The sequence below is a fragment of the Macaca nemestrina genome, chromosome 4, assembly GCF_043159975.1.
Source record: "Macaca nemestrina isolate mMacNem1 chromosome 4, mMacNem.hap1, whole genome shotgun sequence".
In the NCBI taxonomy this organism is placed as follows: domain Eukaryota; kingdom Metazoa; phylum Chordata; class Mammalia; order Primates; family Cercopithecidae; genus Macaca; species Macaca nemestrina.
In genome coordinates, this window is record NC_092128.1 from 110,549,875 (window position 1) to 110,573,648 (window position 23,774).

A 23,774-nucleotide genomic window follows, 5' to 3' on the forward strand; every position below is an offset into this window, starting at 1 on the left:
ACTCAGCCATTCCACTAAGTATTTACACAAGAGAAATGAAGACATGTTCTCACAAAGATCTGTACACAAATGTTCATAGCATCTTGATTCACTGTAGCCTAAAAACCAATTCAGTGTCCATCAACAGCTGAATGTATAAACAAATGTAGTATATCCGTACAGTAGAGTATACTCATAAAAATGCAACAACGTGATGAAACTCAGAATCATTATGCTTAAGGAGAGAAGCCAGACACAAAAGTACATACGTTTTTCATTTATATAAAATTCTAGATCATGAAAATTAAATTATAGTGACAGCAGACCAGTGGATGTCTGAAGCTGGAAATTGAGGAAGAGGTAGTTTGCAAAGGGCAAGTGGAAAGTTTTAGGTGCTGGAAAGTTCTCTTTCTTGATTGTGGAGGTGATTTTGTTACAGGCGGGTCTTTATTCTTAGAGCTCCCAAGATGGTGGCGGCCGTTCCCAAGATGGCAGCAAGCCTTTTGTTCTCTGACCTGGGGTTCATGGCCTCACTGATTCCAAGGAATGGAACCTTGGGCCATGCGGTGAGTGTTACAGCTCTATTAAAAGGCGTGGGTCACAGAAGAGAACCATGGAACCCAGTGACTAGTGTTCAGCTCGATTAGGACAAACCCGGGCACTTAGCAATGCAGGAATAATGGCAAAGCTTTAGCCTGATCAAGAGTGGCAGTGGGCACCTCACTGGATCAGAAACACAGCGGACACCCTGCGGGATCTGGAGGGGTGAAAGTCAGTGGTGGGTCTGTGAAGGCAGCAAACAGCGGTGATGGACAGTGAGTGAAAGCTCAGCTCGAGCTGTAAAAAACACAGACCAGAAAAAGAATGTGCAGTTGCAAGACTTAATAGAGTGAAAACAGAGCTTCCATACAATGGGAGGGGACCCAAAGGTGGTTGCCCACTCCCGGCTCAAATGCCTAGGGTTTATATCCCAATCATTGTCCCTTCCCCTGTGCTCTCAGGTGATATATGATTTGACTACTTCTTTACCTCCTGCTTTTAGCCTAATTTGTATTTTAGTGAGCCCTCTTTACTACCTGATTGGTTGGATGTGAGCTGAGTTAGAAGCCCCATGTTTAAAGGTGGGTGCGGTCACCTTCCAAGCTAGGCTTAGGAATTCTTAGTTGGCCTAGGAAATCCAGCTAGTCCTGTCTCTCAGTCCCACCTCTCAACAGGAAAACCCAAGTGCTATTGGGGAAGTTGGCTGACGACTGCTCTAACTGCTTCCTGCTGAATTGGGGCATAGTAGGGGTCATGCAGTTGAGATTTCTTCGGGAGGGGTGCCTTGGATGTCATTAACATCAGAGCATGGGCTAGCAGGCTGGTCCAGGGGTCCGTGGTAGATCTTAGTCATGGACTGCATCTGGGGCTCCATTTGAAGAACGATTTGTAGTTTAATAGCTTCAATTCTGGAAGACAACTTAACGAGGAGGTTAAAGATACAGGGATTGAAATGTATGGCCTGAAGTGCAGGGGATTCTTTCTTTGGCACACTTCACAGGCCCTGACTATCTGATTGATAGTTTTTAAAAGGCCTGGTCCAGTAAATGATTTGGCCATCTGATGCGTGCTATCAATGCCTAAGTGAAAGGTTTGGTGAAGGGTTTTAAGTAATTTCCATTGGTTAGCTGCAGGCAAAAGTATTTTTCCTTCTTCCATGGCTAGCCATCCTGGGGGGAGGAAACTATGTTCTTGTGAGGTTCCCCATTCTATTTCTTCTGCTGAGTACTGGGACTTGGTTTCCCAGAGGGGATTACCTCATACTAGGGGACCTTCTATAAGCATTTTTAATGGAGGGTCTCGCCTTGCGGCTCTTTTGGCTTCAATATCTGCTTGGCGGTTCCCTTCTATTTCCCTTTCCTTTCCTTTCTGATGACCCCAGCAGTGTAAGACTGATACCTCTTTAGGTTTCTGTACAGCCAATAATAATCTCCTAATGGCTTCCTGATGTTTGATAGGTGTTCCCTCAGAAGTTAGGAATTCCCTTTCTCTCCATACTGCTGCGTGGGCATGGAGGACTAGGTAAGCATACTTAGAGTCTGTATATATATTTACCCTTTTTCCTTCTCCTAATTATAGTGTACAATGGCCCCTGCTTTTGCTAGGATGTCTGTCCCTGACAAAGGAGTGGGGCTTTCAGGCATAATTAGAAAGGCACGTGAAAAGAGTAAAGTTCCCCAGTCACAACTTACTGGCTGGGAGAAGTATCTAGTGACTGCCTGCCTTAGGACCCCTAGGATAGTGACAGATCTGGAGGACAGTTGTCCGGCACAGGAGACTAAGACTGAGAAGGCCGCACAAGTGTCCAGGAGACAGTTAACTTCCTGGCCCTCAATGGTCAAGCATACCTGGGGCTCTGTGAGGGTGATGGCATAAGCTGGCACTTGCCCCGGGCACCCTCAGTCCTGCTGCTGGATCATCTGGTTAGTGGTTTCTGGGGCAGTGGGCCTTCCAGTGATTCCCTTGACATAAGGGGCATGGATGAGGAGGAAGCTTATTTCTATTCAGACAATCTTTTTTAAAGTGTCCTTGTAGACCGCACTGGAAGCAAGCCCTATTAGGCATTAGATTTGCCTAGCCTTTCCCTTTTCCAGAGCCTCCAAAGTCCGCTTGCCTGAGGGCCACAACTAAAGTGGTGGCCTTTTTTTTTAAAATCCCATTTGCCCTGTTCTGCCTGCTCCTCCCGTTCTCTATTATAAAAAACCGAGGCTGCCAAGTTCAATAGGGTTTCTAAGTTTTGCTCTGGGCCTAAGGTGGACTTTTGAAATTTTTTTCTAATGTCTGCAACTGACTGAGTAATAAACTTACCCTTTAAGATTAGTTGTCCTTCAATAGAGTCAGGTGACAGAGAGCTATGCTTCCTCAATGCCTCTCTTAGTTTCTCCAGAAAGGCAGTCTCTCTTCCTTTCCCTGTGTTGTGATGGACATCATTGAATAATTCATAGACTTCTTCCTAGTTTTCCTTAGTCCTTCTAGCATGCAAGTTAGCAAATGTCGTGGCAACAATCTCCATGTTCTGATTCTGTGTCCCAGTGAGGGTCTACACTGGGAACTGCCTGCTAACCTGTGGGGAATTGTTCTCTTTCCTCTGTTGTCATCCTATCATTGACCTGACTGAGATACCAGAGATCGCTAAACTCTCGGGCTGCAGTTATGGCAGCACTTCTCTCATTTGGGATTAGTGTCTGATCTAGCAATAACATTATATCTCTCCATGTCAGATCAAAGGATTGTCCTAACCCTTGTAAAACATCAATATAGCCATCAGGGTTATCTGAGAATTTACCTAGGTCTATTTTAATTTGCTTCAAGTCTGACAGGGAAAAAAGGTACATACACTGACTGGGCCGAATTCTCCAGAATACATCTTAGGGGCGTTTTTGCCTTAGGGGAACTTTTCCCATCTGAAAAAAGAACACAGTGATGCCAGCACCTCTAGTCATTTTCTGATGAGCATTAGTCCTAAGGTGTCCTCTGTGGTCCTAATGCTTATTCCTTTCCAGGGTGTGTAACCACCCATGAACCTCTGCTTATCGGATTAGTTAGGCTCACTGAGGTAGCAAACCTGCACCTGTTTTCCCGCCTTTCTTGACCACAAAGAAAGGGGTCTGGGTTGCTGGATTCTAGTGATCCTTTACCAGTGTGTTCAACATTGCCTTTGTGCTCAGAGGTGAGTTCGTTTCCAGGGTGCGTAGCCACCCATGGACCTCTGCTTATCGGATTAGTTATGCTCACTGATGTAGCAGTCTTGCACCTCTTTTCCTGCCTCTCTTGACCACAAAGAAAGGGGTTCGGGCTGCTGGATTCTAGTGATCCTTTACCAGCGTGCCCGACACTGCCTTTGCGCTCAGGGGTGAGTTCTAGAGCTGGGCTGGGTTCCTGAGTATTTCATAACTGTCTTAATTTAATACTTAATTTAATACTTAATTTAGGAGAGCTAAATAATTAAACATGAGGCCAAAGTACATAAGAAAGCGGCAGTCTTTTATTGCAAATATGCACACACTCTCGGGCGAGGTTTTCCAGTCCTCAGGTATGGGGCCAGGGAAGTCGCACCAGCGCTCTCGGGTGAGGTTCTCCGGTCCACAAATAGGAGGGGCCGAAGAAGTCACGCCGGCACCTGCCAGCAGCGGACTTTTATGCATTGGTACTGGAAGGGGGAGGGCAGTGGGCGGGATAAGGGCGTGATAGGGGCATCTCCATAGGTGTGGCTGGGTAAGTTTCGATCTCTTCGGATTGATGTCACCTGGCGCATGCTCGGTTGATCTGCATCTTCCTGGGCGCGGGCTGCATTTTCCCGTGCGTGGGAAAGTTGGTGAGGAAGAACCTGGAAGCAACATGGATTGTGCCTTCTTGTTCACCTTCCTCCATCTTGTCCTTTCTCCCTCACCCAAACAATAACATCCCAGCTGCCCCATCAAGATGCATTCCCATAAACAACAGTTCTTATGCAACTTCGTTTCAGAGAGGGTGTAGGTAACCTTTTGAGTCAGGATTGAGATAGAGTTTTTGCCCACTAGGGCCTTTGTCCTTCTTTCCTTTGTAGGAATATGCTTTAATTATCAACCTTAAACTTTTTGTTGCCCCAGATTAAGTCCTTTTGGGTACAAGATATGAGAGATGAATCCTGTTTATCCTCTGTGCCTTTTTCCTACGAGGAGGGCAAGGAGAAAAAGATGGGTTTGCTTTTTTGCGAGTACTTTAAGGCTTGGCTGAGTGCAAACAGCTCTGCATGTTTGAGCAGACCAATTATTAGGCAGTTTTCCTAACTCTGCTTTTACAAGTGTTTCCCTATCAATTACTGAATACCCATTGTGTTTTTTCCCTCAATCACCTTGGAGGAACCATCTATCGTCTTGTCCTAAAGGGAGTTCCTCCTAGTTCTGGTCAGACCTTTGTATGGTAATTAAGATTTAAATCCCCTGTTAGGAAATCTGCTGGGTTAAGGGAATTTTCAGTGGTTAGTGTTAAATCACCTTTTTCTAACAGAATAGCCCTATACTTTTAGATTTTTTTAGTTAGTAAGCTGCATTTTGCTTTTCTTGACTTAGGATAATTCTGAACTGGTGAGGTGTGCTCACAATGAGGTTTCCTCTAAACGTTTTACTTTTCTACTTTCTTCTGCTAGCAAAGCAGTTGCTGCTACCGATTGAAAGCATTTGGGCCATCCGTGGGTTACTGGGTTAAGGATTTTTGATAGGAAGGCTATGGGTTGTCAGTGGTCTCAGTGTTTTCAGGCTACGCCCTTGTTTACACTGACAACAAGGTAGTATTGGAGTATTATAAGGTCAGGAGAAGACCTTCAATTATCAGTTACAGGTTTTAAATGTACCCTGGCTTTTAAAGGAACAGGGTACACTATTTTTTATTTAACTGCTTGTATATCTTTCTCTTTATCTCTTTTCCTCTCTCTTTCCCCTCTCTCTCTCTTCCCTTTTCTCTTTCTCTTTCCCCTCTGTCTCTCGCGGTAGATGGATTTTGGGAACACAGTAGAAGGACGTTTGCTTGTTGCCCCCATTTGTCACTATAGGAATATGTGCCTCCCTTTAATTTACTCAATTCGCTTTCATCCTCATCTATTATGTTGTCGTAGACCCAGTTCCAGTTGTTAAAGTACTGGGTCATCAGTTATAAGGCCCTGACCAAGGAGCCGAGGCTTGGAGATTGTATTGCAGTGGGGGAAGCTGGGTAGAAATTGGGGGAGGAGAGCATCTCACACAATGGGAGAGGAATCCTAGCCATTTACAAACTTGGGATCCTGGCAAGGGTGGTGGGAAACAGGTCTCACATAACTGCCCAAGTCAAGAGCTGTATATTGGGAGGGGCATCAGGGACAAGACTCCCTGGGTTCATAGCCTAGATGCCTAAGGACACAGTGTAGAGCTTCCTTAGATCCCTTTGGAGATGCAACCTGCTCTAATACTTGGGAGGGGAAGTGAAAGTCTGAAGCATTAGTACATAGGAGGCAGGGGTGGGAGGAACTAGATGCAGAGGTAAGGAGAATTTTGAGGCTACACTTTAAAAAAGTCGTGGTTGGGACCCAGGAGGTATAGGTCAGAAGGAGAGGTAGGGGCACACGCATGGGCAACTGTTTGAGTAGAGACTTCTGGCTGCACCATGATTTTGACCGGCCAATGCCAGGAGTTTGGGATGACAGCTTTCTGTCTCTAGTTGGCCCTCGGCTTCCCCAGGAAAACTGTGAAAGTGGAAGCTGGTTCCAGGCAGACCACTGCTCCCAACCCGGAAGGGCTGGGGGTTTTAGAAAGCCTTTTCCCTTCTTAAGTCCGGCGGTCATGGTAATTTTTTTTAACTGGCCGACAGGTGCCTGGTATTTCCTCCTATTCTAAGGAAGGATAGGACAGAATAGCAAGTGAAAGTGGTCCAATATTACTCACTGCTTTGGAGAATCCCCAGACGAGGCCACCAAATGTTACTGGTGGGTCTTCGTTTTTAGAGCTCCCATGATGGTGGTGGGCCACTTACAAGATGGGGTGGGCCACTCCCAAGATGGCGGCAAGCCTTTTGTTCTCTGACCTGGGGTTCTTGGCCTCACGGATTCCAAGGAATGGAACCTTGGGCCATGCAGTGAGTGTTATAGCTCTATTAGAAGTCGTGGGTCATGGAAGAGAACCATGGAACCCAGGATTAATGTTCAGCTCGATTAGGACAAACCCAGGCACTTAGCCATGCAGGAACAATGGCGAGCCTTTAGCGTGATCGAGAGCAGCAATGGGCATGTCGCAGGATCAGGAACACCGTGGACACACTGCCAGATCCAGAGGGGTGGAAGTCAGTGGCAGGTCTGCGATGGTGGCAAACAGCAGTGGCGTACAGTGAGCAAAAGCTCAGCTTGAGGCATAACAAACATGGACCAGAAGAGTGTGCAGTTGCAAGATTTAATAGAGTGAAAACAGAGCTCCCATACGATGGGAGGGGACCCAAAGGGGGTTGCCCATTCCCAGCTGAAATGCCTAGGGTTTATATCCTATTGTCCCTTCCCCTGTGCTCTCAGGTGATATATGATTTGACTATTTCTTTACCTCCTGCTTTTAGCCTAATTTGTATTTTAGTGAGCCCTCTTTACTGCCTGATTTGTTGGATGTGAGCTGAGTTAGAAGCCCCATGTTTAAAGGTGGGTGTGGTCACCTTCCCAGCTAGGTTTAGGAATTCTTAGTCGGCCTGGGAAATCCAGCTAGTCCTGTCTCTCAATTTCACAGGTGTATACATCTGTCAAAATTTATTTAATTGTACAGTTTAATGTATTTATAGAAATAATATATAGCGTATCATAAATCATATATAATGTATTATATATAGTTATTTGCATAAGCTAATTTATTTATATAATGTATATACTGTGTGTGTGTGCATTTTTCTTAGAAACAGGGTCTTGCTCTGTTGCTTAAGCTAGAATGCAGTGGCGTGATCATGGCTCACTGTATTGTTTTTGTTTTTGTTTTGTTTTTTGAGATGGAGTCTCACTTTGTCCCCCAGGCTGGAGTGCAGTGGCGCGATCTTGGCTCACTGCAACCTCTGCCTCCTGAGTTGGAGCAATTCTCCTGCCTCAGCCTCCCGAGTAGCTGGGATTACAGGTGTGCGCCACCATGCCTGGCTAATTTTTGTATTTTTAATAGAAACGGGGTTTTGCCATGTTGGCCAGGCTGGGCTTGAACTCCCGACCTCAGGTGATCCACTCACCTCAGCCTCTCAGAGTGCTGGGACTACAGGAGTGAGCCACCACGCCTGGCCCATCATGGCTGTCTGTAACCTTGAACTCCTGGGCTCAAGTTATTTCCCCATCTCAGCTTCTCAAGTAGGTAGGGCCACAGGCATGCCACCACACCTGGCTAAGAATATTATAATTTATTATATATATAATTATTATATGTAAGTCATTCTTCAATAAAGTTAATTAGGTGCTGGATGCAGTGGTTCATGCCTATAGCCTCAGCTACTTAGCAGGCTCAGGTGAGAGGATTGCTTGAGCCCAGAAGGTCGAGTTTACAGTGAACTATGTATGTTTCTGCCACTGCACTCTAGCCTGGGCAACAAAACCCAGACCTTGTCTCTAAAAAAATCAATAAATGAATAAAGTTGATTATAAAACATCTAAAGTACAGCAGAAAATCAAAACAAATTTTCTGCCATGAATATTTTTATACCTATGTCTCAGCATATTTGTAGAAGATTTCTGTGAATTAAATTCTGCCAACAGGAAAACTTAATTAAAGCCTATTAAGATTTTAAAATACAGAAAGTGTCAATTGCTCTCCTAAAAGATTGTTTCTGATTGACATTACACAATGTATGAAAGTGTCTATTTCACCCCACCTTTGCGAGTATTGAATAATTATCTTTTAAATGTTTTCCAATCTGGTGAGAAAAAAATTTTTTTGTGATAATATTCATCTTTTTGATTGTAAGTGGAATGGCTATGAATATCTTTTGCTATGATACTGGAGATTTTTATTTATTTGTGAGTTGATTGTTCTTTTCCCACTTTTCCATCAGACTGTGTTTCTTTCTTACTGATATGTGAGAGTTCTTTATACCTAGAAACCTCTCTTCTTTATTTTTTAGCCTTTCAGGCTGTCATTTATCTTCTAATTGTAGTCATGCTATCTTTCACTCTACTGTGTTTAATTTTTTTTTTTTTTTCTGAGACAGAGTCTCAATCTGTCTCCGAGGCTGGAGTGTAGTGGTGCAATCTCGGCTCACTGCACCCTCTGCCTCCCGGGTTCAAGCAATTCTCCTGCCTCAGCCTCCCTAGTAGCTGGGATTACAGGTATGCACCAACATGCCCGGCAACTTTTTGTATTTTCAGTAGAGACAGGGTTTTGCCATGCTGGCCAGGCTGGTCTCTAACTCCTGACCTTAAGTGATCCACCTGCCTCCTCCTCCCAAAGTGCTGGGATTACAGGTGTGAATCACTGCACTTGACCTGTATTTCTTTTTAAAGACAACTTATTGATTCCATTAACACCCTGTTGATTCATTAACATTGAACTCTTGATCTACAGCACTATAACTCATGCCTGAATGAAGCTTACCTAACAACGTATTTTCTCTATAAGGCATATCACGGCCTTCTTATGCTATGCTTCTGGGCCATAAACTGCGAGATCACCAACATAAAGCACAGAAATGTTAAAAACGCAACATTAAATATACTGGAAGAGGACACTTGTTTATAATATGAGAAGTGAAACAAGTATCACGTTGTTCAACCTCAGCTGGGAACATGCACAATGACCTACTCAAATTTTTCTGCATTCTGTGCATGTCTGGGAATGACCGTGAAAGCTCCACATGTACTGATTCTGGGGTTACAAATAAATTTTAGTGAGTAGGCTGGGCGTGGTGGCTGGCTCATGCCTGTATTGCCAGCACTGTGGGAGGCTGAGGCAGATGGATCACCTGAGGTGAGGCGTTTGAGATCAGCCTGGCCAACATGGTAAAACCTCGTCTCTACTAAAAATACAAAAAATACCGGGACATGGTGGCACATGCCTGTAATCCCAGCTACTTGGGAGGCTGAGGCAGGAGAATCACTTGAACCTGGGAGGTGGAGGTTGCAGTGAGCTGAGATCATACTATTGCACTCCAGCCTGGGCGACAGAGCAAGACTCCATCTCAAAAAAAAAAAAAAAAAAAAAAAATTAGTGAGTAGTCAAATTCCCAAATACAGAATCTGAGTATTAACTGTAATCCCTCTGTGATGATGCTGCTATGTGTACAATGAGTCAGTAAAAGCTTCAGAGTAGAAATATTTATCAGGCTGGGCGTGGTGGCTCAAGCCTATAATCCCAGCACTTTGGGAGGCCAAGGTGGGTGGATCACGAGGTCAGGAGGTCGAGCCCATCCTGGCTAACATGGTGAAACCCCATCTCTACTAAAAATACAAAAAACTAGCCTGGCGTGGTGGCGGGCGCCTGTAGTCCCAGCTACTCGGGAGGCTGAGGCGGGAGAATGGCGTGAACCCGGGAGGCGGAGCTTGCAGTGAGCTGAGATTGCGCCACTGCTCTCCAGCCTGGGCGACACAGCAAGCTCCGTCTCAAAAAAAAAAAAAAAAAAAAAGAAAGAAATATTTATCAAAGCATTGCAGGGGGCTGTATAGCAGAAGATACACAGAATGATGCGTCACCCTGTTGTTCACGAATGTAATATAATTTATAATTTATTTTTTAATTTTTAAAATCAAAGTTTTAGGTATACTTGGTTTTAAAACTTCAGAAGTTCTACGGTGTTAATTGTGTAAAAGAGTAACCCCTTATGCCTTTCTGCCCCTTCCCTTTGCCCAGAGACAACAAATTTCAATTCTTTTTGCCTTTTTTTCTCCTGCCAAATTGCTAAATAACTTGATTATAATGTTATTGATTCTTTTGTTTTGTTTTTAGGCACTATCGATAGTGATAAAGACTAGCTTTCAGGCCAGGCACGGTGCCTCACACCTGTAATCCCAGCACTTTGGGAGGTCAAGACAGGTGGATCACCTGAGGTCAGAAGTTCGAGACCAGCCTGACCAACATAGTGAAACCCTGTCTCTACTAAAAATACAAAAATTACCTGGGCCTGGTGGCAGGTGCCTGTAATCCCAGCTACTTGGGAGGCTGAGGCAGGAGAATCACTTGAACCTGGGAAGCGGAGATTGCAGTGAGCCAAGATCGCAAACCTGGGAGACAGAATGAGACTCTGTCTCCAAAAAAAAAAAAAAACAAACAGAGGCTAGCTTTCTTTCACTACCATTTGAACAAATATTCATGCACTTTCCATCCTTTCAAATTATAAATTTTGTTAGATCACTATTCAGTATTTAGATTGTTATTATACTGTTTCATCAAACTAAAATCTGGCCTAAGAAAGCCTCCATACTCACATACTTGAGTTTTTACCTACAACCCACAACCTAATTTAGTAGGTAAGCAAACTGAAAACCTAACTTAGGGGTATGCTTCAATAACAGTTGCTGACTCTCAGCCAGTCCCAGGAGCTGGACCTCAAAGACTTATAGCCACCAGCTGTTCAGATTGTGTTCTAAGGCACTAGCTGTTTCTATACCTTGCTTCTGCTCCCTGCACATCACTTTCCTTTTTGTATGCATAAATTCTCTCCCACTATGCCCACTATACAGCAGCGCCGGAGACCCTCTAAATCTGCTGTGACTTGGGGGAGGGTGGGAAGGGGTTGTCCGATTTCACAAATCATTTTTTCCTTGCTAAATTAAACTGCTAAATTATGTTTGTTTAAAAAATTGTTTTAAACAGTACAATTATTATTCATACTCTGATTATACTGCTGCTCATGTATACCTTTTTATTTCTCTTTGTTAATATTTGTCCGGTTTCTTTATTTGCCTTCTCAATATCTAGCCTCCATTTATCCCATACTGCGATGCAAGTGCAAACCTCTCAGCTATTGTGTTGGTATCTTCCTTGTTGTCATCCTGAGCTTTCACTTCACCCCTCAGCTTTATTTTTATTCTTTTTGTATTTTATTTTATTTTTAATTTAATTTAATTTAATTTTATTTTATTTTTGAGATGGAGTCTCCCTGTGTTGCCCAGGCTGGAGTGCAGTGCTGTAATCTCGGCTCACTGCAACCTCTGCCTCCTGGGTTCAAGAGATTATCCTGTCTCAACCTCCTGAGTAGCTGGGACTACTGGCGCTCGTCGCCACACCTAGCTAAATTTTTGTATTTTTGTAGAGGTGGGGTTTCACCAAGTTGACCAGGCTGGTCTCGAATTCCTGACCTTAAGTGATCCGCCCGCCTTGGCCTCCCAAAGTGCTGGGATTACAGGCATGAGCCACCTTGCCTACCGTTATCTGATTTTTAATAGTTTGTTTGAATCAGGCTCTAAGTAAGGCGCATATGCTGTGGTTGGTTGACAATTAAGTCTCATTTAATTGGGGTATCCTTCTACATCTTGCATTTTTCTTGCCTTTTTATTTGTTAAAGAAATAAATATTTCCATTTCCTGCAGTGTTTTGGGCATTCTGGATTTTTCTGCCTGCTTCCGTATTGTGTCCTTGACATGGTCCTCTGTCTCCTATAGCTCCTGTCACTTGTAAGTTGGATCTAGAGTCTTCCTTATATTCAGGTGGGGAGGAATGATTTTCTTATAAAGTAATTTTCTAAATTTCTAGATTACTTTTGAAAGTAATTTTTCCAAGAAAGGATGCATGACAGGTAGTTTTTGAAAACCTGCGTGACTAAAAATATTTTTTTTCTATCCTCACACTTGACTTGTGTTTTAATTGGGTTTAGAATTTTAGGGAGAAAGAATTTCTCCCCTCAGAATTTTAAGGGTTTTTTTTTTGTTTTGCTCCAGTTTTTTGTTTTGTCTTGCAGCATTGTTGAGAAATTCAATGTCCTCCTGATAACCAATCCTTTATATCTGACCTGCTTTTTTCTCCCTAGAAATGTTTAAGATCTTTTGTCAGAGAAGTCAGTACTCCAGATTTTCACAGTGATGTCTTGATGTGCTTGCTGTGTGTCTTTTTAAAATCCATTATGCTGGGCCAGTAGAGGGACCTTCCAATCTGGAAATTTATGCCTTTCAGTTCCAGGCAATTTTTTCTGAATTATTTCTTTGGTAATACTCTCTTTTCTGTTTTTGCTGTTCACTCTTTAAGAAGCTCATATTATTGGGTTTCCTGGACTGATGTTTTATTTTTGTTACCTTTTCTCCATTTTCCACTTTTATTTTTTTGTTCTGCTCTGTAGGTGATTTTCTTATCTCGATCTTTCTGCCTTTCTATAATATTTTTCCTTCTATCATATTTTTAAGTGTCAAGGGCCAGAACAAGCAGGATTTTGTGAGCTGTGGAAAGAAGTTGGATTTCATTCTAAGTTTAGTAGGAAACCATAGAGGATTTTGAGCAGGGAAGGATGTTTTACGTATACAAGGATCATTCTCACTACCATAACAGGTTATCTCTGCTGTAAGCCATTGTATTAATCTATTGCCATATAACAAACCACTCCAAAACTTAGTGCCTTAAAACAAGGCTTTATTTTTTTCTCAGAGTTCTGTGGGTTGATTGGGCAATTCTTTCTTTCTTTCTTTTTTAAAGACAGAATTTGCTTTTGTTGCCCAGGCTTGAGTGGTGCCATCTCAGATTACTGCAACCTCTACCTCCTGGGTTCAAGCGATTCTCCAGCCTCAGACTCCAGAGTAGCTGGGATTACAGGCGTGTGCCACCATACCCGGCTAATTTTGCATTTTTAGTAGAGACGGGTTGGCCAGGCTGGTCTGGAACTCCTGACCTCAGGTGATCTGCCTGCCTCAGCCTCCCAAAGTGCTGGGATTACAAGCGTGAGCCACCGTGCCCAGCCAGTTGGGCAGTTCTTTTGCTGGATTCACCTGGGTTTATTCATGTGTCTGCAAATAGCTAGTGGCTTGGCTCGGCCTGGGTGTTCCAAGATGGCGTCATCCAGATGTCTGGGCCTCAGCAGGGACTGCTGCAATGACAGTCTCAGCTGAACTTCTCTCCATGTGTTCTTTCATCTTGTGCTTCTTCGCATGAAGATTGAAGTGGTCCAAAAAATCAAGCCCCAATGTATAAGCACTTATCCTGCCTCTGCTGGCATCAACTTTCCTAATATCCTATTGGTGAAAACAAGGCAGATGTCCAAGCCCAGTGCCAACGTGGGAGGAGAATGTATAAGGTTGGAGGTGTGATTTTTGGGGAAATAGCTGTAACAATTTACCACATTAAACATGGTTTTAGCTACTTTCCTTTTTCTGATGCTTTGCCTATCAGTTTACCTTCTGATTATAATTTGGTTTTCCATATAAGTATGCTGTCAAGAAAATAATGCACCAATCCATGCACTTCAAATATTTGCTATTGCTGTGATTGTGATAGTAATTTTTTTTCTTTTTCTTTTTCTTTTTTTTTTGAAGTGGTGTCTTGCTCTGTTGCTCAGGCTGGAGTGCAGTGGCTCCATCTTGGCCCACTACAGCCTCCGCCTCCTGGGTTCAAAGGATCCTCCTGCCTCAGCGAGTAGCTAGAATTACATGCACACACCACGGTGCCTGGCTATTTTTTGTATTTTTAGTACAGATGGGATTTCACCATGTTGGCCAGGCTGGTCTCGAATTCCTGATCTCAGGTGATCTGCCTGCCTCGGCCTCCAAAAGTGCTGGGATACAGGCATGAGTCCCCGTGCCTGGCTCAGCTTCCCATATTCTTTACTAGAGCCTTGTGGTCTGTGGACTCCCTTGCTAAGAATCACTGTAGTCCTTGTGATCTATCTCAAGTTTATAATGGTGTATGTGAAAATGTAAGAAAATTAATAATCAATTATCTTGAAATGTTTTCTCTGTTTTGCCAGATATGAACAATATAAAGCCATTGGAAGGGGTAAAAATTCTGGATCTAACAAGGTTTGTATTGGTTTATCTACATTTGGGTTTTTTTTTTGGGATTTGGTTTTTCCCTTTCCTCAAAAACATTTAATTTTTTGAATTAAAAGAAGATTCTTATATGCTTATGTTGAGATTTTAGAGAAGAAAATAAGAAAAGAAAAATTCCTGTAATATCATCATTCTATGAGACAATTAGTGTAGTATTTATGCCTTTTCCCAATGTGTATTTATATATAATCTTAAAAAACTAAAATTGGAACCATATTGAAATTACAGTTTTACCCACATTTTAAACACAATGTTATATTTTAGATATTTTCCTATGTTATTCAAAATTCAACAAAAAGTAAGAGAGTAATTAATATATCGATGTCACATAATTACTTAATCATCCTCTAATCTTTCACAATTATAAATTAGGCTTCCTTGTACACAAATATTTCCCTCAGTTTTGATTTCTTCCTCAGGATAAAATTCTAGATAAAGAATTATAGGGGCCGGGCGCAGTGGCTGACGCCTGTAATCCCAGCACTTTGGGAGGCCGTGGCGGGCGGATCACCAGATCAGGAGATCGAGACCATCCTGGCTAACACAGTGAAACCCCGTCTCTACTAAAAATACAAAAAAATTAGCCGGGCATGGTGGCAGGCACCTGTAGTCCCAGCTACTCAGGAGGCTGAGGCAGGAGAATGGCGTGAACCCGAGAGGTGGAGCTTGCAGTGAGCTGAGATGGTGCCACTGTACTCCAGTCTGGGTGACAGAGCGAGACTCTGTCTCAAAAAAATAGAAAAAGAAAAAGAAAGGGGGTATATATTTTTAAAGCTCTTATTACATATGGCCAAATTACAGTTTTAACTGTTTTGATTCTTACTAGCATTATATGAGCTTGTCTGTGTTGATGGGTCTTTAAGAAAATAATTAATATAAAAATTTTCCAGATGGTAATTAATTTATTTATCATTTTTAACATTGTAGAATCCTGGCGGGACCTTTTGCTACTATGAATTTAGGAGACCTTGGAGCAGAAGTTATAAAAGTGGAGAGACCAGGTAAAGCTATTAATCTCTTTAAAATATAGAAACAAGCTAATAAATATATTTAAATAATTCTCTAAATACCCATGTTTAGTGTACCTGTAAGTGGGATAAGGAGAGAATTAAAATGAAATGATTGTCTTTTTCTTCTCCATTTCTTGTTTTCCTGTGAACTAACACTAATGGTATCTTTTTACTCCTTATGTGTGCTCAGTGCTCAGGCTCAAGCCAGTTTCTTCTTTGCACCTGAAGGCTTTTGTTAGAAGCTGAGGCTGGCCACAGTGGTTGACGCCTGTAATCCCAGCACTTTGGGAAGCCGAGGAGGGCAGATCACTTGAGGTCAGGACTTCAAGACCAGCCTGGCCAACATGGTGAAACTTCATTTCTACAAAAAATACAAAAAAAAAAGTAGCCAGGCATGGACCTGTAATCCCAGCTACTTGGGAGGCTGAGGCAGGAGAATCACTTGAACCCGGGAGGTGGAGGTTGCTGTGAGCCTAGGTCATGCCACTGCACTCCAGCCTGGGCAACAGAGCAAGACTCTGCTTCAAAAAAAACAAAGAAGCTGAGATGCAGTGTATAACAATGATGATAAGGACACCTACAGTGCCGGGCAAAGTTCTCAATGCTTTGCCTGTGCTTATTTAATCTTTACAACAACCCTATGGGCTGATGTTATTATTCATAGTTTATAAAGGAGAAAATGGAGACACAGAGATGTTAAGCAACTTACTTAGGGGCACACAGGTAATAAGGAATATCCAGACCTTCAGCCATGATTCTGGCCTTCCTTAGCCCCAGCCTAGCTTTAGCGTTGAGACTGAGATTACAGTGGGCCTGGCCACCCTCCCTCACTGTGGAATAAAGGGAAGGCCAGGAGAAAGGAAGATAAAAGTGAAGAAATAGGGTAAAGAAGAAGGAGAGAAGGAAAAGGAATCAAAGTCCCTCAAAAAACAACCCAAGGCTGGGCATGGTGACTCACGCCTGCAATCCCAGTATTTTGGGAGGCTGAGGCAGGTGGATCACCTGAGGTTGGCAGTTCGAGACCAGCCTGGCCAACACGGTGAAATCCCGTCTCCACTAAAAATACAAAAATGAGCCATGCATAGTGGCAGACACCTGTGGTTCCAGCTACGTGGGAGGCTGAGGCGAAAGAATCTCTTGAACTTGGGAGGTGGAGGTTTCAGTGAGCCAAGATCGTGCCACTGCATTCCAGCCTGGGTGACAGAGTGAGACCCTGTCTCAAAAACAAACAGACAAACAAACAAACGGAAAACCTCAAATACTCCAACCTAAGTCATTCTTTTCTATTTCCTTTTTCTTTTTATTTTTTAGAGACGGCATTTCCCTCTGTCATCCAGGCTGGAGTGCAGTGGTGTGATCATAGCTCACTATAGCCTCCAACTGCTGGGCTTGAGCAATTCCCCTGCCTCAGCCTTCTGAATGGGTGGGACTACAGGCATGTGCCACCATGCCCAGCTATAATAATACAATTTTTTTTGTGTGTGTATGTAGAGACAGAGTCTTGTTATATTGCTTGTTCTGGTCTTGAGCTCCTGTCTCAGCCTTTCAGAATGTTGGGATTACAGGTGTGACCTACTACTCCTGGCCATTTTTTTCTATTCCCAATAAAAGAAACATTTCCCCATTTTATAATTTTAAAGGTTTTGAAGGAGGAAACACCTAAGCTTAGATCAGTTTTTTGCTTTTATGTTTTCATCTGACATCTTTCCTGTTCTTTCTTCCTCCTTTGTTCACCAAATAAATACATTCTGTGTACACATTTCTCACTTTTATTTGGTATCATCTTAGCAGTTTGGTGTTTAGTTCAAGCTGTTATTGATAAAGTTTCTTAGAAAAGCATCATTATTGGCCGGGCATAGTGGTTCACACCTGTAATCACATTTTGGGAGACTGAGGTGGGCGGATCACCTGAGGTCAGGCATTCAAGACCAACCTGGCCAATGTGGTGAAACCCCCTTCTCTACTAAAAGAACAAAAATTAGTGGTGCATGATGGCGGATGCCTGTAATCTCTACTTGGGAGACTGAGGCACGAGAATTGCTTGAACCTGGGAGATGGAGGCTGTAGTGAGCTGAGACCATGCCATTGCACCCCAGCCTAGGCAACAAAAGCCACACTCCATCTCAAAAAGGAACGTGTCATTGTTTTGTGCCCTTTCTCTCCAATAAGCACTTAAAGGGCACAGTCCATGTTTTTTAATGTCTGCTATATCATCATATAAACAGCTTGTTTTATTTTATTTTATTTTTGAGACAGATGTCACTCTGTCATCCAGGCTTGACTGCCATCGTGTAATCATGGCTTACTGTGGCCTCGACCTCCTGGGCTCAAGCAATCCTCCTACCTTAGCTGGAACCATAGTTGTGCGCGACCGTGCCTGGCTACTTTTTTTTTTTTGAGATGCAATCTCGCTCTATGAGCCACCGCACCCGGCCTTATTTAAAATATATAAATAATATATATATAGTTTTTGGTAAAAACAGGGTCTTCCTATATTGCCAAGACTGGTTTTGAACTCTGGGCTCAAACGATCCTTCGACCTCAGCCTCCCAAAGTGCTGACATTACAGGTGTGGGTGAGCCACCACACCTGGCCTATGCAGCTTGTTTTAGAAGTTTTCAAAAATTAGCATTATTATTTATGTTTCAAGATCTGATCCTATGGGTCTTAAACAGAATCCCCAAATCAGTGAGACTGGTCTAGTGGTGAATAATGTGTATGTATCTCTAAGACTCACAGGAGAATGATTTATAATTACGTCAACTTAGTAATTGACCGTAAGTGATAACCATATAAAGTAGAATATCTTTTTGTTTGTTTCCTTCTTTTTAAAAATTTTTTAAATTTTATTTTGTCTTTACAGACAGTAGAATACTTGATCTGGAAGATTCAATTTCTTGTTAAGTAGATATTCTTAAGAGGCCAAGGCAGTTAGCAGAAGATTCTCTGATGAGCATGAGGAATATCATGTATTAGTATATTTTATTACTCTTTATTATCCCTGCCAGTCTCAGGCGGTAGAAGTGCTCGGCAAGTCCTGCTCCCAGAGATGATGCTTTGTTTATTCATTCAATGATGTTCATCGCTTTTAGTCAGTGTTGGATACATGCGGAAGAATGTTTATTTTCTAGCTCAACATTTGTTTTTTTTCTTTAAAGCTTCTAATTTCCATATTGCTATCTGATTTCAACACCACAGCACTTACAACCATTGGTTTTCTTGCATTTTCCATTCCTATAACACATAGAACATTCAATGTGTTAATAATTTCTCTTGCTATTTCAGTTGGCCACCAGGGTAACATTTGTATTTCTATTAATTTTATAAATTGTTGTTCCCTATATAGTGAGGCCTATTTCTCCTTTGTACTTTTTAGTTTCCACCATGGAAACTAAACCACAACAGATCTTTCTTTGTCTAGGCCTTTATTATGTCTCATCGCCATACACTTGGTATCGGGCTTTGTTCCTAGCAGGTGTTTATTGTCCTTTTTTTTTTTTTTTTTTTTTTTTTTGTGACAGAGTTTTCACTCTTGTTGCCCAGGCTAGAGTGCAATGGCATGATTTCAGCTCACTGCAACCTCTACCTCCCAGGTTCAAATAATTCTCCTGCCTCAGCCTCCTGAGTAGCGGGGATTACAGGCATGTGCCATCACGCCCAGCTAATTTTTTTATTTTTAGTAGAGACAGGGTTTCACCATGTTGACCAGGCTGGTGTCAAACTCCTGACCTCAGGTGATCCACACACCTCGGCCTCCCAAAGTGCTGGGGTTACAGGGGTGAGCCACTGCATCTAGCCTATTGTCCTTTTTTTGACCGGTTACTATGACTACTTCTCTTCACCCTCCCAATTAATACATTTTAATATTCATATTATATATTTAATTGTTTTGGGTTTTTGAGATAGTTATTCAACACCGATATGAGAAAAAGTGATTTTCATTAAAAGCAGCTTTGTGGTATTTTCACATTTCAGTAGAAAACTAGTTTCATTTTATATCCACTCTACAGTTCCTCAATTAAATAAAATTTGGTTGTAGTTTTCAGTTCCCTTCCCTTCCCTTCCCTTCCCTTCCCTTCCCTTCCCTTCCCTTCCCTTCCCTTCCCTTCCCTCCCCTCCCCTCCCTCCCTCCCCTCTCTCCCCTCCCTTCCCTTCCCTTCCCTTTCTTTCTCTCTCTCTCTCTCTTTCTTTCTTTCGCCCTGCCCTGCCCTCCTTCTCTATTTCTTTTCTTTTCTCTTTTCTTTTTTTCCCTCCCTTCCCTTCTCCTCCCCTTTCCTCCTCTTCTCTTCTCTTCTTTTTCTTTTCTTTTCACAGGATCTTGCTCTGTCCCCCAGGCTGGAATACAGTGGCACACTCCTGGCTCAGTGCAGCATTGACCTCCTGAGCTCAAGCGATTGCCCCATCTCAGTGTCCTAAGTAGCTGGGAATACAGGCATGTGCTACCACACCTGGCTAATTTTTTCACTGTTTGTAGAGACATGGTTTCACCATGTTGCCTAGGCTGTTCTCAAACTCCTGGCCTCAAGTGATCCACCCGCCTTGGCCTCCCAAAGTGTTGGGATTACCAGCATGAGCCACCACATCTGGCCTGGTTGTAGTTTTCTGATTTAGTATTAGATTAGATTATTTTTATTTGTGTAACCAAAGAGCATATTACATTTATGTATACTCCTCTTTTTGTAGAGTTAGCCAGTCAGTGGATGTATCTGTGTGCCTGCAGGGCCAGGCAGGGAACCTAAGTGAGGAAAGTGAGCAGGGAAGTGAGCAAGGATGCAGCTGAAATTTCAGCATCGTCTCCACTAGGGCACACGAGGCCAGGGCTGTTGGTCTTTTGTTCACTGCTGTGTCTGCTCTGCACAGAGCAGTGTCTGTGACATAGTTGGTGCTCAATAAATATTTGTTGAATGAATGAATGTGTCAGAAGGTCATCTAAGAAAGGCAGTGTGAAGTTTTAAAGATTTCCAGATTTTGAAATCATGGCAGCTAGTTAAAAACTTTAAGAATTGTGTGGGTCAAATAAAACATGTCTCCCAAGCTGCAGGTTTTTCCAGATATGTCCTTTAACCCATTCATTTCCTGTCATGTGCCATGGACACAGAGCTTTCTGAAACCCCAGTTAAATGAGGAAAGCCTTGTAGGCCTCCAGTTTAGACTCCTGACATTATCTCCACCTGAGAAATGAGTGCAAATGTCTAAAATAAACTACTGGCCTGGTGCAGTGGGATCACTTTGGGAGGCCTAGGCGGCTGGGTCACTTGAGGTCAGGAGTTCAAGACTAGCCTGGCCAATATTGTGAAACTCTGTCTCTACTAAAAATAAAAAATTAGCCAGGCATGGTGGTGCACACCTGTGTAATCCCAGTTACTACGGAGGGTGATGCAGGAGATGTCATTGGTTTAGCTCCAGTTAGAACTAATGCTTCTTGGCTGGGTGTGGTGACTCACACCTGTAATCCCAGCACTTTGGGAGGCTGAGGCGGGCGGATCATCTGAAGTCAGGAGTTCGAGATGGGCTTGCCAATGTGGTGAAACCCTGTCTCTAGTAAAAATACAAAAATTAGCAGGGCATGCTGGCGGGTGCCTGTAATCCTAGCTGGTTTTAGCAATTGATAGTACAATTAAATTATAGTTCTAGAAATTGATAGTACTATTTTTATTTTTTTTTCACAGTCACTTAGAAACTACTTTAAATGACTGGGTATAGTGGCTCACGCCTGTAATCCCAGCACTTTGGGAAGCCGAAGTGGGTGGATCACCTGAGGCCAGGAGTTTGAGACCAGCCTGGCCAACGTGGTGAAACCCTGTCTCTACTAAAAACACAAAAATTAGCCAGGTATGGTGGTGCACATCTGTAATCCCAGCTACTCGGGTAGCTGAGGCAGGAGAATTACCTGAACCCAGGAGGTGGAAGTTGCAGTGAGCAGAGATTGTTCCTCTGTACTCCAGTCTGGGCAACAGAGTGAGACTCCATGACTCCATCTCCAAAAAAAAAAAAACAAAAAAAACAAAACCCAAAGATTAATAGCTCATGTTATTATTTTCAGGAGTTGGAGATGATACACGGACTTGGGGGCCACCTTTTGTTGGGACAGAAAGTACATATTATCTCAGTGTTAACCGAAATAAAAAAGTAAGAATATCATCCCTTTTTGGCTTTTTGTGTGTAATTCTCTTGTAATAGCAAAAATGTTGATATCATTGTGGCTTTTTTTTTTTGTTCCTTAAAGAAATTAAGATGTAATTAATATTTCAAATAAATTAAACTTCTGTTCATTTACCATTCACTAAGTAGAAACAATGGAGCTTTTTACTACTCTTTCTTACCTACTAAGTAACTTAGACCATTTCATAAGAATTTATAATGGAAATAATTTTATGAAATAGAAAAATCATTTGATTCCTTACATTTGTTATTATTAGGGAATAATTGCCTAACACTTGGTATTATACTTTAAAAACATCTCCTATCATCCTTGTTAGCATATTAATATATCCTCATGGTATATAGAATCAGTAAAGATGATTTAAATATTTCTTCATGCATAAAATAAATTTAAGAGGATGATCTATGATATGAATGGCTTTCTTGTTCAGCAATAAGAAGAACTTTCATAACTGGGCACAGTGGCTCACGCCTGTAATCCCAGCACTTTGGGAGGCCGAGGTGGGCGGATCATGAGGTCAGGAGATTGAGACCATCCTGGCCAATAAGGCAAAACCCCATCTCTACTAAAAATACAAAAATTAGCTGGGCATGGTGGCGTGTGCCTGTAGTCCCAGCTACTTGGGAGGCTGAGGCATGTGAATCGCTTGAACCCGGGACACAGAGGTTGCAGTGAGCCGAGATCGCACCACTGCACTCCAGACTGGGTGACAGAGCAAGACTGGTCTCAAAAAGTGAAAAAAGAAAAAAAGAAAAACTTTTATGATAGTATTTTAATATACATGCTTTTTTTTTTTTTTTTTTACTTTTTATTTTGGATTCAGGGGATACATCATTGCATGTTTGTTATGTGGGTATATTGCATAATGGTAGGGATTGGGGCTTGTATTTTGGTCATCGAAATAATATATATATATATTTTTAATTTTTAGAGTATTGCTGTTAATATCAAGGATCCAAAAGGGGTGAAAATCATCAAAGAGGTACAGTATGCTGTATAGAAGGCATCCTACCACCTAGATTATAATTAGGGATTGAAATATCAGAGCAAAAGTGTTTTAAAACTCAGTTTTATGGGTGATCTTTACATTTGCAACAAATACCTTTTAAGTATTTACCTTGATTTGTATACTTCTTTGTAAGTGTAATGTGCTTTAAATTTTTTGTATATTGTGTATCATTATGGTGCTAGCTACTATTGACTGACCACCAACTCTGTAGCAAATCCTGGGCTTGGGCACTTTGCTCACGTTATCTTCTCTAATCCTCAGATTTTACCTTGTAAATGAAGTATTGAAATCTCATTTACATAAAAGGGAATTGAATTTCCTGGTGCCTAAGTGATGCTCCAAGATTACCTAGCTAGTATGGGGAAAGCTGACATTTGGATCTGAGTCACATCACTGGAGAGTCCAAACTTTCTCTAACCCTTACTCAGATGATCAGTATATCCAGACCTGATCTCAGCATCTTTCTTAGAGGAGCTGGAAGGCACAGTGGTTAAATTAAGGATGGATACCTTTGCATGGGATTTGAATCCTGCCTTCTGTGCTTACTGGCTATATGACTTCAGACAGGTTATATAACTTCTTTGTGCCTCAGTTTCTTCATTAGTAAACTGGGTAATAATAGTACCTACTTTCTTTCTTTTTTTTGAAACAGAGTGTTGCTTTTTTGCCTAGGCTGGAGGGCAGTGGCATGATCTCGGCTCACTGCAACTTCCACCTCTTGCGTTCAAGCAATTCTCTTGCCACAGCCTCCAGAGTAGCTGGGATTACAGGTGTGCACCAGCACACCTGGCTAATTTTTGTAATTTTAGTAATGATGGGGTTTCACCATATTGGCCAGGCTGGTCTTGAACTCCTGACCTCAAGTGATCTGCCTACCTTGGCCTCCCAAAGAGCTGGGATTTACATGTGTGAACCACTGTGCCCAGCCCAATAGTACCTACTCTCTAGGGTTGTTGTTAGAATTGAGTTAGTCTGTGCAAAATGTGTAGATGAGTGCTTGCCACATAGTCAGCACTCATGAGTTATTAGCTGTTATTATTTCCTATGTTCCTGATGTTGGATTCATCATGTGGGATAAACCTTGTTTGCCATCTTTGCTAAGGTTTATAGGTGAATCTAATGGATGTACAGTATTCTTCTGTATTTGGGGGACTG

General features: G+C 42.3%; 1 protein-coding gene across 14 annotated transcripts in view; it reads left to right on the forward strand.

The window, feature by feature from the left end:
* LOC105497746 (succinyl-CoA:glutarate-CoA transferase) overlaps positions 1–23,774 on the forward strand; it is a 749,568-nt gene that overhangs the window by 34,498 nt on the left and 691,296 nt on the right. For 9 of the 14 annotated variants that reach the window (XR_011622306.1, XM_011769071.2, XM_071095073.1 and 6 more), the window contains exons 1-5: positions 3,955–4,165; positions 14,356–14,407; positions 15,365–15,438; positions 21,491–21,576; positions 22,542–22,592. Coding sequence is in view for 13 of the 14 variants with exons in the window: in XM_011769071.2 (XP_011767373.2) it covers positions 3,970–4,165; positions 14,356–14,407; positions 15,365–15,438; positions 21,491–21,576; positions 22,542–22,592 (459 nt within the window). In the remaining variant the exon portion in view is untranslated. Of the gene's footprint in view, positions 1–3,926; positions 4,166–12,062; positions 12,083–14,355; positions 14,408–15,364; positions 15,439–21,490; positions 21,577–22,541; positions 22,593–23,774 lie in introns of those variants that run through there. The other 5 variants (XM_011769072.2, XM_071095070.1, XM_071095074.1 and 2 more) reach the window with 3 other exon arrangements.